This window comes from Brachycentrus maculatus, unplaced genomic scaffold, assembly GCF_059751285.1.
Source record: "Brachycentrus maculatus isolate JH-2025_06_01 unplaced genomic scaffold, ASM5975128v1 h1tg000378l, whole genome shotgun sequence".
Taxonomy (NCBI): Eukaryota; Metazoa; Arthropoda; class Insecta; order Trichoptera; family Brachycentridae; genus Brachycentrus; species Brachycentrus maculatus.
In genome coordinates, this window is record NW_028281127.1 from 586,250 (window position 1) to 604,933 (window position 18,684).

Consider the following 18,684-nt stretch of genomic DNA (forward strand, 5'->3'; position numbering starts at 1 on the left):
AGCTACGGCTTATGCAACACCATACTCAGGCTTCAACTTTTTATGTTTCATAGCCTATGCCTACTCGTGAGTGGATTTACCCTTTATGTTTATGGATAACCTTTACCTTTATGTTTATGGATAGGTTACTATAATTTCATGTAATTTATGAGTGAAAATTCGAGGCAAAACACAAATAATAAAAAAAATTGCTATTTATAGGGGCAAAATTATGTTTAACTTTTTTTTTTTTTTTAATTATTGGCAAATAAATATATTTCTTTTTACAAAAATAGGATTTAACGAAAGGACGATAGAGGTCATTTTCGTTTGAGTTGAAATAGCTAACTTCCACGCTGATGGAAAATTCGCACTTTGTAATGTATTTGACGTTTGGGTTTTTGAATATATATATTTATTATAAACAATAAACACTTTCCACTCGTGTGACTTTTGATATCTTCATGAAGGTTGTGACACGTCTAAAGTATAATATAACGATAAATAGGCGTCATTTATACGTCGGTTAATTTAGCTATGCAATTATGGATTCCTTTTCTTTTTTTCCGATCGGGGTGTCAGTTGTAATGTCAGTGGTATCTTATTTTGTAACTTACAATGTAATTTCAAAGGTTAAACCGATGTTTCTCAAAGCCGATCTTTTCGGCGTGGATTTATGTAAAAAGAATAAGGATAAAATGTAAGTAAAACCAATACACCTTTTGTATTGTTGTATCATACCACTGGTTTTTCATTAATGCTTTAAAATATTTTCCAGACCAGAGGCAATAGGAGTTGTGTCCGGATGTATTTTTCTTATAACAGTTTTTTTATTCATACCTATTCCTTTTAGTAATAACATATTGAACAAAGAAAGTTTTCCGCATCATGAGGTAAGACATTTTAAAAGAAGTATTTTTTCCTTGTAATTAATAGAATGGATTTGAATTACTTTATGACTGCTTTATGTTTCAGTTTACTGAATTACTGGCAGCTTTATTATCAATCTGTTGTATGCTGTTATTGGGCTTTGCCGATGATGTATTGGATCTCCGGTGGCGTCATAAACTATTACTTCCGACTATAGCATCTTTGCCGCTGCTAGTTGTTTATTATGTAAATTTTAATTCTACTACAATAGTGGTACCACTTCCACTCAGAGAATGGTTTGGAAATACTGTAAATATAGGTAAAAATAAATGCTAATCACTTGATTTGTATTTCGGGATGTCAGAATGCAAGTGTTACATTTGTAAAAAAATATGATAATTATTTTTAAAGAAATAACCCGCAAAGCGTTTATTTTAGATGCTTGTCTGCAGATGGGATAGGGAAGGTAAATGTGAAAAATACATCATAAACACCCAGACCAATTGAAAATAAATCTTTCTTGAATTCATTTTGCAATTGGCAGGAATCTAATCCGCGACGCCAGTTTCGCAGTCGAGCGTCTACCCAACTACGCCCAGCGCCTGCCTTGGAATATGACCTTCAAAGTTTTATGTGTAACCATACATTTTTGTTGTTGTAAATATAATACTTGCACTCTGATGCCGCGGTAAACTTGCTAAATTTTGACTTTTATAACTCCTTTCAAATGATGTATGCAATTGCTTAACCGCCTGTGTGGCCCAAAGGTATTTTTAAAAAAATGCTTAAGGTTTTTTTTTTATAAAGCATTTCTTGTTATTTTAAATGGATTTCATACCTAAACTGCTCACTTATAAACAGAGTTAATAAAATTTTATTAACTCAGTGTTATGTTCAATAATAGGCAGAATGATGAACTTTATACAAGTGTATAAAGTGATCACTTAAGCCAGCCAGACACTTGGAATTCCATCTTCTATCATATAAAACGATAGATGTTTCTGAGACACCTATAATATGAATACATTTCCTTTACTTTGTTTTCAGGATTGTTTTACTACATTTATATGGGAATGCTAGCTGTATTTTGCACGAATGCAATCAATATATTGGCTGGAATTAATGGTCTGGAAGTCGGCCAATCTGTTATAATTGCAATTTCCATTATTGTTTTTAATATGGTTGAAATGTCCGGAGAATTATACAAAGCACATCAGTTTTCAATGTACATTATGTTGCCTTATTTAGCAACCTCTCTAGGACTCTTAAAACACAACTGGTAAGCTTCTCTGACATTTATTATTAAAATTATAAAAAAGTTCAACAGCATATTTCATTCAGTATTATTTTACAAGCCACAGTATTTTTGCATCTAATGGTGCATAGGGCACTACATTGATTTATTGTTTTCTGAAACAATAATCTGATGAATGTATCCAAAGATGATGAATCCTGTGCTAATAATAATTTTGGATAATTAAAATAGCGCCATTTTTGTAAAATACTACTTTGAGGGCACTTCACTGTGATTAAATAAGGGTAGCGTCCAGGGTACAATGAAACCTGGAATTGTTTAAAGAAAGGAATAGTCCGGAAGGCTCTACTTTTATAGAGGCTTGTTTGCAGGCAGGGTAAGGAAGGTAAATGTGAAAAATACATCACAAACACCCAGACCAAGTAAAAATAAATCATTTTTAAATTTATTTTGCAACTGGCGGATATCGAACCCGCGACAGCAGTTTCACAGTCGAATGTCTACCCAACTACACCTGTCAGTTCCATTTTAACATTAACAAAATGAAAGTTTTTTTAAAAATATATATTTCTGCAATTTAAATACATAAACCAACGCAGGGTATCTACCCTGCGTTGGTTTATGTATTGCAATGTACTTTTTAGGCATTTCATCTGAAATGCCTAAAAAGTACATTGCAATGCCAAAAAGTACATTTCATCTGAAATGCCTAAAAAGTACATTGCAATGCCCTTTAAATAAATATTGGGAGTGAAAAAATCATGTATATTTATTTAATCTCCCTACTAAGTAATTAAAATCATAAAGGTTTGACATGTTAAGTCAGTATATGAGTTGTTGTTTCCAGGTATCCATCCAGAGTGTTCGTTGGAGACACTTTCTGTTACCTTTCGGGAATGACGTTTGCGGTGGTGGGTATATTGGGACACTTCAGTAAGACGACCATCTTATTTTTCATCCCGCAGATATTTAATTTCCTGTATTCATTACCGCAACTCTTTCACTTTGTGCCGTGTCCTCGACATCGCATGCCCACATACTCCAGCAACACTGATAAGCTGGAGGCGAGTCGGTTTAAAATAGTGGAGAAAGATTTAAATATTTTAGGAAAACTAACTGTATTTGCAGTGAAAACATTCAAATTAGCGGAATTCGAAGACAGAGAGGACATCTTGGTACTAAATAATTTCACTTTGATAAATTTTGTATTGATACACCTAGGACCCACTCATGAAAGGAAACTTACCATTGTTCTTCTGTGTATTCAAGTTTTGGGCTCAATTCTCGCTTTCACTATAAGATATCCTTTAGCTTCATATTTCTATGATATTAAGAGTTAGTTTTGTGTAAATAGTTGTTTTTATAGTAGTTATATCAAACCCTTCCCGGCCAAACACAATAAGAGTAAAATATTTTGAAGGATGAAGCTTTATTTTTGTAATATGTCAAACTGAGGCAGTAATTTGTATTTTTCTATTTAAACAAAGATATTTATGATAAATGCGAATACATACTATTCTAAGTTAAGTCTGAATAACTAAGTGTTTGTTTAAATTGAAACCATTTTTATTATGGACTAAATTAGAGTTGATAAAAATGCTGAACTCTGTTTTATACACCTTACGACTTTTATTCAGTTTCAAATTCATTCTTTGTCAGTATCTACTTACCTGGTTTCCGGAAAGGGCTTGAAATAGCCATAGGAAAATATTACCAAAGTAAAATTTTATATAAATATATATTTTTATATTAAAATAAATAAATATTGAAAAAACATTGTAGTTTTTAGTATTCAACACAAATTTCAATCTTCATGTATTCAATACGGGTTGGTCACTGTCAGTTATCAAAATGGACAGGGGCAGTATACATTATTCCCGCCTTATGAAATGAAATATGTACATATCAACATTCTCATCAAATGATTTATCAACATTTTTACAATACACATACCTAATATTTTTTTTTACCACAACTGGATATTTTTATAGGTGAGGACTGACCGGAGTCATTTCGTCGTAACTTAACACGTTACGATGCGAGCATTCGTATATTCAGTACAGTGAGCCGAGCTACTAGCCGCTCATTCCGCATACTCAATTAACGCGTGCCGTAACGTAACACGCTCGCCGGGAATGTTATGCTCCATTCAGTCCCCACCTTAAAATATTATAGATACATATCTGAACAGAGACAAAGAAGTTTTTTAGGAAAGGAATATTGAAGTTTGTATATTTACTATCCACATGCAAGTTTGTATCTACACCAGTTGAGATTTTTGCTTATCGATAGGGCTAATTATTGTTGCAGGCAAGGTTCTTTCTGAATTATTCACCTACTTTTTCAATTTTCTCCCCAGTGATGATGCATCAAACCTGTAATGTTAAGATTTCTTCCGCTAACAAGATAACTGTGTTTGGACAGCTTTGCTCTCTACCCGCTGCATCTAAAGCCTAATTATGGTGATACCAACTGTTCGCTCACTCAAAAGTATATGTGAAAATAGACCAGAGAAAAGCAATGTTTTTTTCTTCTTCACTTGATAGTGATGGATATGGAAATTTGGCAATTGCCTGAGGTCCAGGGAGGGTAGTAATAAAACAAGTTGCTGCCTTTTTGAATATTTAATGGAACCAGTCATAATCAGTAATCAATAAGCATAGATACTAAGTCTCCAGTCAATATCATACATTCTTGAGTCAAATTATAAAAGCTAAAACTTGGTTTACACAATGTAATGGAATAGCTGGTACAATACTCGGCACTTGAGAGATTCCTAAAGTAAATGTAGTGATCTCTTTATGTTTTTATACAAATAACAATTTTTGTCACAATCCCGTAACTGGAGAATGGGTGAGGGAGGGGGTAGGGGGCTGATCATAGTATTTATTACTTATAAAATTAAATAAAAAAAATTATATTCTGTCTCGATCCTTCCAGGGAATAGAGTCTAAACAGAGCTATTCCAGTCGCTTACTTTTGACTAGCGCCCATCGCACAATAATTTACTAAGCCACAACAATGTTGGGTATTCACCCCAGCCCCGCCGGATGAACTAACGTCCAATTTTGTACAATACACTGAAAATATCTCCACAAACTAAATCATTTTTCCTTCCATTAAATATAAGTAAGCGATTGGTATAGTTTCTGTTCAAAGTATACGTACGATCAGTATCCGACCTTTGGAGATAAGAAACGTTTTACAAACTCGGCTACGGATCGCAGTCCCCCGAGAGAGTGAAGAAAAAATAACAAGGGGATATATCACAATATTCTTTATAATTACCTACGCTTCCATCCGACAATACCTAATCAGAAGCCCCTCGCCTTCCTACTGGCCACCTCCGCCAGCCAGCTCAACCTACCTACATAGTGAAAGGGTACAAGCGCTATCGTCGCAGAGCGGCCAATATTAATAGATATATCCTAATCAATTTAAATAGTCATGATTCTGAATTATACGCAAACTAAAAAAGTCAACACAAAATAAATATCAACGATCGTGTCCAAAGCGCACATTCCCAACAAGCCGACACGAATAGGAGAACGTAGGAGTCTCTACGGGGCGACGCGCGATCACGAGTGCTTCACCATGATGACTCCCGGTCGACTCTGCGGTCGGAAGTGCAGGAAGTCATTCATCTCCACTCGGAGCAGGCGCTGGTCAGGCTTGGTGGTGAGTGCCAGCGGCAGCTCCTGCTGCTCCTCCGCAAACAGGTGGTCCCCCTCCAGGTGGCGGATGGCCTCCACGATGGTCTCCAGGTTCTGGCGCGACGTGCTGGCCAGGTACAGGCGCGACGGCTCGGCGCCCGCCTCCTCGCCCAGCACCTCCACCTTCACCTTGGGCTCCACCTTGATGGCGGCCTCCAGCAGCGGCGCGGCCGGCAGCGGCGGCTCCAGCGCCATGCCCGCGGGGCTAGGCGGGCGAGCGCACGGCTCGTCCCGCGCGCGCGCCGCCGGCTCCTCAGGCGGCGGCTCCGGCCGCTCGGGCGCGCCCTCCGCCCCCGCGTCCTCCTCCCCCACCCCCTCGCCCTCGCCCTCCAGCTCGCCGTCCAGCTCGCCCTCGCCCGCCGCCTCGTACTGCAGCGTGATCTGGTGCGCCAGACTGTCGGGGTACAGCTGCGTCTCCATGGCGCGCACCTGCTCCTCCAGCGCCATACGCAGGTGGCGCTCGCGCTCCAGCTGCAGGCGCAGCTCGCCCAGCTCCCCGCCGCCGCCCTCCACCGCCTCCGGGCTGACGGTCTCGTGGATATCCTCCGCCGTCTCCGTTATGATGGGGCAGTCTGCGACGACAGCTTCCGTTTTTCTTTTCTTAATGGGGATTTCCCCACCTTCGTGTTGGTTGACTAATCGTTTCAGCTGGCAGTTCTGAGATAGCAATCTGGTCTTCTCTTGCTCGAGGGAGTAGATGTACTCTGCGGTCTGTTGGAGAATGGCGGCCTACGGACAATACAGAATGTGAGAAGAGCGGGGCCAGGGACGAGAGGGAGGGATGAGATGGAGGAGGTAGTGAGCATGCGGCGTGACGCGGTACCTTGCTGAGTTTCTCTCCCTCGTGCCGGGGCAGCAGGGTCCTGAGGGACTGGAAGCCGGCGTTGATGCTCTGCATGCGCCGGCGCTCGTTACTGTTGGCGATCTCCCTCCGGATCCTCTTCTCCGCCTCCATGGTCTGCACCACCTCTCCGCCGCCAAGTCTGCGCGAAATTAGTTTCATTGTGATAAAACATAACTTTTTTCGCTTCGTAGATCTTATTCATACTATATATTAAACAAATAAAGTTTAAAAATGTGCCGCGTAAATGGACTTCGCGTAAGACATTCCTGTAAAATGACGTACTATCCCTATAAAATGTTTAGGTTGTTTTAAAAAACGTTAATATTTTTTTTGTAATATCGTAATAATTGATTCCCAATATTATCGGTTGCAAATTCAAATACCGTTCTAAAAAAGACTCGAAATAGGTCGATATGTGCACGGAAACGATATTCTAATAATACGTCAGACGAGTTGACGTCACCCGCCGCGCCGGTATCAGCTGACGGGCGGCGGCGGGCGGCGGCGGCGAGCGAGTGCCTCCCCGACCGGCCTCCCGCCGGCCGCAGCTGTGCCTCGTGCCTATCTGGCAACTGCGACTGACTAGTGACTAGCGACTAGCCGTGTCTCACGAGAACCATTTGTGACGAATTACTGAAATTGCGCGGGAAAAACTAAAAACTACTGCCGTAATATTTCGGTTAGCAGGAAAGATTTTCCTTATCAGCCACTCTGAACGGCTGTTGCGAATAATTCGCCTGTCCTTACGCGTAAACAACTTCTTCCGAGATCAAGCATCTGATCCGAATAAAATTACGGCCAGGGGAGGTTAAATATTTTATCATATTTATAAAGCTGGCCCGTATATTATTATTCGGCGGTTTTTCACTTCTCTAGAACTAATTTATTTTTACGTTTATTCTCATTCTTGAAAGCGGTCGGGTCAGGAGTCGTAATAATCGTCGGGTATGTATGAGGAGATGCATGAATGTAGAAGAGACGGAGAATGTTTGCAAAGACAGAGTGATGTGGCGTTCGATTCTCTCTGCCTACCCCTGCGGAGAAGCGGCGTGATGGTTGGTTAGTTAGTTTATTTTTACAAATGTTATTTTTACTGGTAATGTCAGATACATTTTTGAAAGATAATGAAAATAAAATGTATTTAAAAATATGATAAAATTACATATTGAAGTATGTAATCATTTTTAGAGAATATATTTTACGAAAATGAATATAAATAAATTCATAATGGACAGTAATCAACATTAATTGGATTTGTACATGTATTTTGAGTCTTCCTTTCTACATTTACTCGGTATATTATTAATAAGATATTTGTGGTTTTTGTTTAGCTACAGTGATAATGTAAAGAAGCACATGTTTGCGTAGTAAGGTAAACGCATAATAAATAATACAAGAAACGCGCGGACCGCGGGCCCATAGTGTGCGACGAAGCGCTGTACGGCGTTACGGCGGCACGCGGCGCGCTGGTTGGCGCCAAAGTGCGGCGTACAGAGCGAGCCGGCCTCGCCGCGCCAAACAAACGCGAATCTTTTACGTGTTCCCGCGATAGGTATCTGCGTGTACGTACTTCGGCCGATTTCATTCAAGAAATGGGCGTTATACTACACTAGATGTGTAAACACTTGGCGATTAGGCGTTAATGCTGTTTTTCAACAAAATTTTGTGCAATTATCGGAATTTGTCCGATTACGAAACACATCCATAGCGCACATGTTTATGAATGACCTACGCTCACTACAAATACGGCAAAAGCCGACGTCGAAACATGGCGGCCCAACAGCTGACCAACAGACCGGTAATTAAACGCATCGCCAGGCCGTCAAATCCATTACTTTCAGCGACACACGCACTGCAACTGCGTAAATAGCACATTGGAAAAGCATTTGTACATAAATAAGTTGTTGTTTGTTATGGCAGAAAGGCGCGAAATCTATAAGGCGACAGACCGCCGGGAACGTACCTGGAAATTCTGTGATCCACACCGCCTCCCTCGCTGTCGTTGTAGTCGTCGATCTCTAGGAATTCGATGCCATTACCGAGTAATGACATAACTACGATGTATTAGTCTTTCAATAATCGTAATTTTTACACAAACGACAGTCAAATAAATCCACACTAAGTCTCGACATGAAATTCACATAAGGGCCAGCACCCACAATGGCGGGAAACAACAATGGATCCAGTCAGATGACGCTTGTTCAATAGTTTAGCACTAACACTGATATACACGTCGAAACACGGAAGAACACTTATTTCTCGATTAAAGAAAATGAAAAAACACGTTACACGGCAAGTTTTACTCTAATTATATAGATGTTAATCAAATTTAAGAAATAAACATCGGGAATATCACAAGCCCCACGCCATTTCACGCACCAAAACCATAGATAAATCGGGTAGGTGCTAGGAAAGATTGGTTATTTCTCAAAGCTAGATGAGTACAAATGTACATATAAAAATATTAATTAGTTCTTACTTAGAGTGCATGAGATTTAAAAAAAAAAACTTTTGCATACAAAAAATTCTAAATTCATGCTAGTTACCTTCCTTCTGCACAATTATGTATGCGAAAAAAAATATTACACGGTTTATTTTAGAAGTTAATTCATTTTACCACTATCAATACCAAATGGTGCAACGGGCACTCCATAGTCTATGTCTATACATGGTGTTATTTTGGTCGTTAATTATATCATTCATCTTCAGGCATCAATGCAGAGTGATTTCAATTAAATATAATCGGGACCGGTTCCTCTACCACGGTATCTAAATGCTTTAGCCGCTACATCACGGAGGCGGACAAATAATAAATTAATGAATTAAATAGTTGGCATCAATAAAACATCATAAATAATTTGATTTCTGACCTTTCTGATAAGCTAACTAAAAATATAACTAACTAAAATATGAATTTATTGATACTAAAATTATATATCGCCAAGGTAATTTCATTTTTCAATAGATCCAGACAAATCAAATCAAAATATTATGATTGATGGCGATCTGATAATCAAGTATTAAAAAAAAATATACAACCAAAAAATAATAGCGTAATATCGGAATGCCTTTTTGTTAATAATAACTAAATATAAGTTTATTTATTTTTCGTAAAATAACTTCGCTGATATTGTTTATAAAACAATATTAGAATTTATCTATGAACCGAGCTAAAATACGAAAACATGTGTTTTTTTGGTACACGTACACGTGTTTTAGACAGATGCGGGTGGTGGGCGAATGACAGTTTTTTACGTACAATAATTATAATAAATTATAATTCATAATCTGTAATTTATAATTGTGACAGGAAGTGGTGGACCAGAGTTTCGGAGAAGCAACTGCGAGCAAATCCTATCAGTGGTGTAAAATCTTTCAAAAGCTTTAATTTCAGTTTTATGCAGTTTACTGGTTACCAACTAAAAATTGTATAATTTGTACTTGCAATCTAGGCAAGTTTGAGGTTCTCAGGATGCAAGTTGAAGACCAAGGGAAATTTGATAAATTGTTATAGTTTAATAAAATAATACTATTGAAATGGCTGATCCTTCACCGAATATGTCTGATGAGGAGAGATTGGCTCTAGCAGCAAAGTTGGACAGAGAATTAGACGAATTCATTGACAGCTTGGAAAAGAAGAGGTACGAGGATGGCTGGCCCGAAGATCGTTGGGAGGTAAACAGTCAAATAAAATATTTGTGTTAATATAACTCAAAATTTGTTGTATATTTAATCTTATGTACTGACATGCTTAGTAATATTTATTTGTGTATAATACATTTTAAATGTTGAAAAGCTTTTGTAATTTTATTTTAAAATAAAGGCACCATTCTCAATAAGGTTTTGTGGGATATGAAGAAATGGCTAAATTATTTTGTTGATCCAGGTGTGAATTTAACCTAGGATTTCACCCATGCTTGCTTAACATGCTAACTATTGCGCTATAGTATCAAGAGTCAATTAATGTAAAAAAAGGTATCCACTGCTGCGATTTTATCACCGCTAAAGTTTTTTTTATGGTGATACTGTTATCACGACAAAAGTGTTCTCATACTTTAAAAACATTAAAAATTATTTTGCTTGTGTAGAACAATTATCTCCATCCACTGGTATTTCAGAATGAGCTATGCGGTGATGTGATACACACAGGGGTTGATTCACTAAGATAATATATACAGATCTACCAAACAATAAAATTATTTGTCTGCAATCAGTATTATATCCCGCAACAAAAATCATTATTGGATTTTCTAATTTTAGTCACATCATTATTTTTTAAACTTCTGGCTTATTGTTAACACACAATATCTTCCAAGCAGCTTAAAACAGACTAGTGATACTGGTCAAAGTTTGCACCTTATACAACTGTCTTACATTTTTTTTTGATTATTTGTTTGTTTTTGTGTGTACAGGAGGAGATGGATAAACACCCATTTTTCATGAAGCAAGTTCCAACATCAACAGAGAATCTTTCACCATTAGCGGAAGGATTGCAACGCTTAAAATATGATCCGGATGAAAACACACCGCAGGAGTTAGCAAAGAGTTACAAAGACGATGGAAACTTTAATTTTAAGCACAAAAATTATAGACTCGCCATCATAGGGTTCGTATCCTTAAAGTCTAATTTCTTAACCCACAGTTGTAAGAGTAGAGGACATTTCGGTGAATGAACTACCTGTTATTGACTCGCTTAATCATCGTAGTAGAATTGGTTTGATAATCAAAGTAGAGATGCGATCAAACTGCTCTGGGAGCAGTACAGTAGCAGTGGTCGATGGGTGTCCATATTGTTGTATTTCATTACGTATTTCATTGTTACACACTAGCCAGATTGATCTAATTGGGGAAATTCATTTAACACTGTATACCGTATTTTATGGACTATAAGACTCACCTAAGATATTAATTTTTTTTTACCATTTCAATAATTCAATTGCAAAGGCAGACTAAAAAAATCTTAGTTTATAAAACCAAACTGACCTCTAAATTCCCTGAAAATCACCTTCGTTCTCTGTTCACTTCAGAAAACATGGCATTACACAATTGTAGTGGATTTTTGTGTACTACAAATGCACGTGTGGTGGACTAGAGTTTTTATTATTGATTCTCGTCACTACAATGTTTAGCCCTTTTTAAGACTGGCAGGAATTTGGAATCGAACACTGGACATTATTATATTAATTTCGAGTACATATAAGGCACATCCAAATTTTAGAGGTATTTGTTTGGAGAAAAAGTTTACCTCGAAAAAAGTAATTTATTCAGAGTAAGAAACAATTTTCAAGTGTTTTGAAATATTGAAAACTATTGTAGATTTAAATTTTATTTTCGCAGGTATACGGAAGGCATAAAACAGAAATGTGAAGATGATGAACTAAATGCCAGTCTGTATAATAACCGTGCAGCGAGTCATTTTTTCTTGGGAAATTATAGATCTAGTTTTTTTGACTCACAAAAAGCTATATCTTTAAATCCGAATCATAAAAAAGCTCTATTGAGAATTGCAGAATGTGCCTTGCGAATATCTGATTTTGAATCCTGCTTCAAATACTGCGATGAAATTATAAAACTTAATTTTGATAATGATACCGCTTTGCGAATCAAAAAGGAAGCGGAAAAGAAAAAAATTCTTTCAGATAGGGACAAGAGAAAGAAGGAGCACATGAATAAAAAGAAAACAGCAAATGAAGATGATATTCTGAAAGCAATTAGATTAAGAGGTAATCATTTAAATTATTATTTTAACTAACCAAAATTTATTCATGCAACTTGCTAAGAATTGTATTTGTTCATTATAAAAAAAAGGAAATTTCTACATTAAACTTTGGTGCACTTTGAGTTAAAATACAAATGATAGTCTCGGAACAAACATGCTATGTTTGAGCAAATCTTTCTTAGCTACTTCATGGGGATCTAATACCTGAAAAAGTCATCTACGATAAAAAAATTATAGACTGGGACCTGGTTTTATTAATTAAAATATAAAGGGGTCGATGTTAACCATTAGCACTCGCCATAGAATGCCATTCACTATGCGGCAAGAAAATAAAGTGTTATTTAACGATACTATTGGACTGTATAATTGTTTCACTGACCGGAATTCGCACCTGGCGGGCGAGTTAAGCACCAGCTCCATCGCAGACACAGTCAAGAAGCGATGGACCTCGGACCAGTGCCATTTGGTAGTGAGGGAACCAAGGAACATGGCGCTGTTCCGCCTGGCATTGTTCGTTTTGATACAGCGTCATTGGAGACCTTATATTTTAAATTGCCCTCATAGAAATCCTAATAATTATAAATGCAAAGTCATAACCTTCGACATTTTGAAATAATAGAATTTCATAAAAATATAAACTGTTATAAACCCGTAACTAACAATATGACAATAAACAAAGCTTCCCATACACTCAAAGTCAGTATACACTTTTACAGTGATAACAGCATCTTCGCATACCTCGCTTGTCCTTGAAAGAAAAAAAAATACTCAATTTTTTTTTTTTTTACAGGTATTAAGGTTGAAGGAAACGCTTCACAGTCTACCGCCTTGTCCGACTTGGAGCCGACCTTTCCCGGTGTTGCAGATTGTAGAGTGCATGCCGCTTCTACGGGGAACGAGCTTGTTTGGCCAGTTCTGTTTCTTTATCCAGAGTACCAGATCACTGACTTTATACAGAGTTGTGCGGAAACTTCCGTACTATCGGATCATTTGGCTGAAATGTTCCAGAGCACCCCTGAATGGGACAAGGATCGCACCTACACGCTTGAAAACATCAATGTGTATTACGAAGGAAAAAATAAATACAAGTTATTCAAAGTTGACATCGAAAAGACTTTATTGGAAATAATGCAAGAGCAACATTTCGAATTAAGAGCTGGTACTCCCGCTTTTATAATACTTGTAAGAGATAGCAGAGTTGAAAAGTCTTTTTTGCAATCCTACAAATATTCACAGTGAGAAGAATTGGATTTGTTTTTCCTTTTACCTCGTCCCGGCTAAGGTTTCAGCTAAGCTACTCAGTTTTCAATCAATTCAAAATTAATTGAAAATGGCTGATTAGCAAAGAATCCTCATTTCAAAATCATAGCGACTTGGGTTTTTATTTAATATGGGGTCGCCATGTTTTCCCAACACCCCATCACGACATTTGCAAGAAGGAAGTATAATATTTATTTGTATCGGATTTTTTTTTTCATTTTTTGTTGTTGTAGACTTATTTTGAGAGTCCCCAAGTATAATATTTATTGTAGTACATATATGGTGTGAATTTTAGTTTAAATAAATATGTATAGAGAAAGTGTGCACAAGTGCTCCCTCACCCCTCACTTATTATCTCACCCACCTCTATCATGTCCAGAAAATATTTTATTTTTATTAATGCTTTAGTTTATATTTACTACATAGTAACAAAATATGTATAAAACTCAACTGGTATAACACAAGTGCTTTACTTTTAAGTGTACACCCAACAATTGTCAGAATATTTTTGTGATATGTACAGAAGAATGTTAGTTATTACATATCTAGTATTTTTTAAATCAACAATGTAAACAAATAAAAAATGTACTCATTGTCATAAATTGTTTTTATTTTATTTTAAGAATACATATTACAATATTTTGTCTTAAAATAATCAAAATAAATTGTATCATTATAAACGTGATACTGAAAACATTTGATTATGTGCAGATTAGAATACAAGTAGGTTATTTAAAATAAATTTAAAATGCATTATTTGAAACTGTAATACATTTTTTAAATAATCATACCTGTGCAAATTTATGCGAAAAATGGCACATGTAATTTGTTGTGGGTAACACAACCAATTATCAGTGTTTAAGGCATTATCAGTTTAAACTACTAATAAACCACATGCTGCAAATATTACATAGATTACTACATAATTTTTTTTATTTACGCATTGCATGCATTTTATATCCTTTCAATTTGGCTGTGTCATCCAGTAGGATCAAAGTTAACACACTCATATTATTATGAAATGAATCATTTTGCCTTTATACCGATTAACCCTCTGATGGACACAATGCATCTATTATCTATACACTTTTCTCAAGTCTAACAATGTTTCTGTTATTCATCTACCTTGAATTGTGGAGTGAGTAGATATCTAGCATTTTACTGCAAACATCTACACAATATATTTCTGAAATTAATTTTTAATCCAATATTTGTAGATTGGAAAGATATAATGTTTACTTTGTGGAAAAACTCTATAGGGAAAATTTTATATTTGAGATACACGAGAGATGAAAAAACAAGTGTTAATAAAAATAATTAAATTTTTGTTCATCTAAATAGATATATTATTCAATTTGTAACATTGATTCAATGCTACCTTAAATAAAATGTTTTATAAACCAAGAATGAGGAGTGTATCTATCCTTATTGTGGCCATCAGAGAGTTATTATATTTTTCCATCTTTTCATTATTTTCATTACAAGAATATCAACTCGCACCACTCCACTTTAAGTTTAACTTAAGCAGAAATGGTTGTATGATTAAATTTTGAATAGAGTTACTCAGAAAGTAGTACAATTACACAAATTGTAGGATCGTGTCATGTTGTACACAGACAATGCAGTAACTAAAAAGTATTCGTTTTAAGTGAGTGATCTAAATATATTCATAATAAAGTTACTACCCAGTTTAGTACTTGTTAAAACTACTTGATAGTTCTCGTCATTTCAAATAAGAATTTGCAGTGATTACAGACTTACTCAAATAAATATAAGCACATATAACACATTAACATAACTACCTACTAATGTTTTGTAAACAAAACACCAAATATTAAGTATATATTTTTTTTAAATGCTACCCTTTAATATTAGTACCCCACTTTTATAATAATGTATCAAAAGGTATATAAAAGTACATTAAGTGCTCTTGTGCAAATTCAGTCTCCAATTCGGTGGGTACAAAAATCTACTAATTTGTATAACATAATTAAAAAGCAGCACATAATATGCAATTATAAACCACCAGCAGTGAGTCCGCATGGTGCTAAGTTCCACATGAACATATGCTACATACGTTTCTGTGTGTAGATACGCAACAATCGCAGTGAATGCACAAAGTATCGAGGTGTCAAATGATTGTTAATCAAATGCTATACTTGTACGTCGGAAGTTTGCAAGAGGCGGTAACATTAATGTGAGAGGAAAGCATTGTATGCAGATTTTTTTCCCGTTTTCTCTTCCTCATCACCGTTAACCCTTGCCAATCCTATGTCAAATTACCAACTCAGATGTCAAGTTTGGCTCGACATTATATGGTGCAATTTATAAAGTAGAATAAATCAAAAAAATTACACACTGTACAATGTTCCAATACAAGGGTAATGTGAGACCCCTTTTTAAATCTATTTTGCAAATCAAGTACCAATTATTTAACTAGCACCAATGCTAGTTTAAAATAATAATGATTAAGGAGTGCTGAGGGTTAGTACTTGGTCTTCTTTGGTGCAAGTACCTATTCAAACAAAAATGTTATGATTGATCCATGCAAATGTTTAAATTCTTTACACTTTATTTACATAACCAGTTCTTAAATTAGGTTAGTTACGCTCATTCTTGCGAGGGCGCACTTGCTGCAATAAAGAATTTAAAACAATAAAAAAATGCATGGTTAATTTTTAAGGCACCATGTCGTGACTATACATTGGGTAGAACCTTTAGTCAAATCTTATACATAATTGTGTTCTAGAAACACAATTTGAAAAAAAACACCCAAGTTGATACTAACATAGCACAGTGCTAAATAAAATTAAGCCTCAATTAGAAGAAATTAAAATATAGCCTCAAATGCAAGAGAACATTAATAAAGCTCATTGACACACAAATCAACCACTTACATGGCTAGTGAAACACTGCTTTAGTTAAAAACCGAAATAAGGGATTACTTCAATATAATGCAAACAAAAACGATGCATCTTACCTTAAACTGAAATTATTTTGTTACATAATAGCTACCCGGTTTACATATAGACTCAGTAGTGCAGAGATGTGGGATATTAGCTAAATATCCAAAGGTAGTAAACTATTTGGCTCAAATTTGAATAAAAAATAGTTTTGTAATAAGAATATAATAATCATGACCCTGACTAAATGAGAACAATGTCTTTGCACCTCCTTGGAAAGTTTGGGTAAGTAAGGTTTGTATGTGGCTGTTTTTAATTTTAGGCATGTTTCCATTCCATGGATTCTCATTAATACATAATATGATTTCTCATTCTACTCTTACTGAGATTCATGCTCAATAAAGTTTGTTGATATGAATATGTAGAACCAAAAAGGAACATGAAAACGCAATTTTTTCAAGTGATCATATGATTCAGGAATGCTATTCCAGGTGTTATAAATCATGTCTTCCGACAAATAGGTTGCCGGACCAAAAAGCTGCGGTTTGCCAACTACTGCTATGAAGCTAAGTAGAATGTACTTAGTCCAAAAATGCAAAAAAAAACCTTTTACAAAAAAATGTCCCTTACTGTGTTTTGAATTTGGACAGCCGAATTGTGGGAAGTAAAATAAAACATTTCATCAGGGCAATGCTCTGCCACACAAGATGTTAGTGGTAGTGACTATTTACGACGCTGGGCATGAATTGGTTGAACACCAATCCATATTCACCTGACTTAGCGCCTGGTGACGACCATTCCCAAAACTCTTCTTGGACAACAATGGAGTCATATGCTGTATAGATAAGTGGTTGACGGGTGTTGAACAAACGTCCTAACAGGAATCTATAAAAAAGTCGAGAATTACTGGAAGAAGTGCATAAAAGTCCAGAGGGACTACGTTGAAAAAGAAGACACAAAAACTTTTCTTCATCCAATCCGGAATAGGTCAGGGGTGGATCATATCAATAAATCATTATTTTAAGTGTAAAATAAATACATTTAAATCATGTAGTGAAACATGTACACACAAACACACACATATAAATAAATAAATAGTATAAAGATAGTACAGAACAACTTATTAGATTTTTACGGCTGCTTAGACTTTAATAACATTTTTTAGGTTATTATACTGCATAACATTAGGACTGCTAATGTCACACTCAATATCACTGAGAAAAAAAATATATTCAAGTACGAAATACTACTTTAAACTTATCTTCTAATATATAATAATAGTTGATAATAATTTTGTGATGGCAAGATAGGGTGTTGTTGCGTGCAATTTTTTGTTTTTAGTAATTCACACAAATAAAAGTATAAAATAATAAAAATACACTCATTATACAAATAAATAAAATAAATTCCAAATAAAATAAAAATCACAGCAATAATACAAATTTAAAAAAATGAGAGGTTTCTATTAATAAATATTAATTTCTAATAATGTACGTATTTAAAATGGATGGATATTTCGATATCTGATAATATAACTATAAAATAAAATTACTACAGCTAAATCACACAAAAAAACTTACACAACTAATAAGTATGGAAATGATTACAGTTGGACAACATATGTTTGTAAAAAATCACCTTTCTATGTGTAATAAATATTAATTGTAAAATCCTTTTAATATGAGCTACCTGCAAAATTATTACATGTATTCAGCATGTTAAAATGGCTGGATTCATCTGATTTTCCACCAAGTTGTGCATAATCGTTAAATTAATTAATTAACTTTACTCGCAATTAAAATAATTGAACACCCCGTCATAAGTGGCCAATATATTGAACTATATCCAGCATTTGAAATTATAGCATTATAAGTAATTCACTTCTCAGAGAACATGCGCAAACCTTATCGTCCCAAAGAAGCGTAGACGAGATATTACGTTTGCATTTATAATTAAAGCGGTGTCTAATTTATTGATATTTATGGACTTTTTCTTGAATTTCTTGAGTTTCTTGAATTTTAGTACAATTATCTCTAACACAGACTCACAATTTTAATCAGCATAAAATGCCTATTTACTTTGGCAAATCTGATAGTAGAGGATATTTAAAACTATCTATGTATTAGTTTTATTACATTTGA

At 35.5% G+C, this 18,684-nt stretch overlaps 3 protein-coding genes across 4 annotated transcripts; 2 read left to right on the top strand and 1 right to left on the bottom strand.

The window, feature by feature from the left end:
• The first annotated feature begins 369 nt into the window (after window positions 1–369).
• LOC148303226 (UDP-N-acetylglucosamine--dolichyl-phosphate N-acetylglucosaminephosphotransferase-like) lies at window positions 370–3,878 on the top strand. The gene is made up of 5 exons (XM_088270265.1): window positions 370–679; window positions 758–872; window positions 955–1,168; window positions 1,897–2,128; window positions 2,952–3,878. Exons 1-5 carry the CDS (start codon window positions 525–527, stop codon window positions 3,442–3,444), a joined length of 1,209 nt encoding a protein of 402 aa, XP_088126391.1. The 5' UTR covers window positions 370–524; the 3' UTR covers window positions 3,445–3,878.
• An 835-nt stretch (window positions 3,879–4,713) lies between these two features.
• Window positions 4,714–9,052, bottom strand: LOC148303227 (uncharacterized). 2 transcript variants are annotated; one of them, XM_088270256.1, is made up of 3 exons: window positions 8,625–9,052; window positions 6,641–6,800; window positions 4,714–6,546 (listed from the first exon to the last, which is right to left on the bottom strand). In XM_088270256.1, the coding sequence occupies exons 1-3, from the start codon at window positions 8,711–8,713 to the stop codon at window positions 5,683–5,685; spliced, it is 1,113 nt and encodes a 370-aa protein (XP_088126382.1). In that variant the 5' UTR covers window positions 8,714–9,052; the 3' UTR covers window positions 4,714–5,682. The 2 variants fall into 2 exon arrangements, with proteins under 2 accessions (XP_088126382.1, XP_088126383.1); XM_088270257.1 differs by lacking the exon at window positions 8,625–9,052 and adding an exon at window positions 7,045–7,558.
• Window positions 9,053–9,817: 765 nt separating this feature from the next.
• Window positions 9,818–14,242, top strand: LOC148303228 (hsp70/Hsp90 co-chaperone CNS1 homolog). The gene is made up of 4 exons (XM_088270271.1): window positions 9,818–10,336; window positions 11,074–11,267; window positions 11,999–12,384; window positions 13,171–14,242. Exons 1-4 carry the CDS (start codon window positions 10,199–10,201, stop codon window positions 13,617–13,619), a joined length of 1,167 nt encoding a protein of 388 aa, XP_088126397.1. The 5' UTR covers window positions 9,818–10,198; the 3' UTR covers window positions 13,620–14,242.
• Window positions 14,243–18,684: the final 4,442 nt, after the last annotated feature.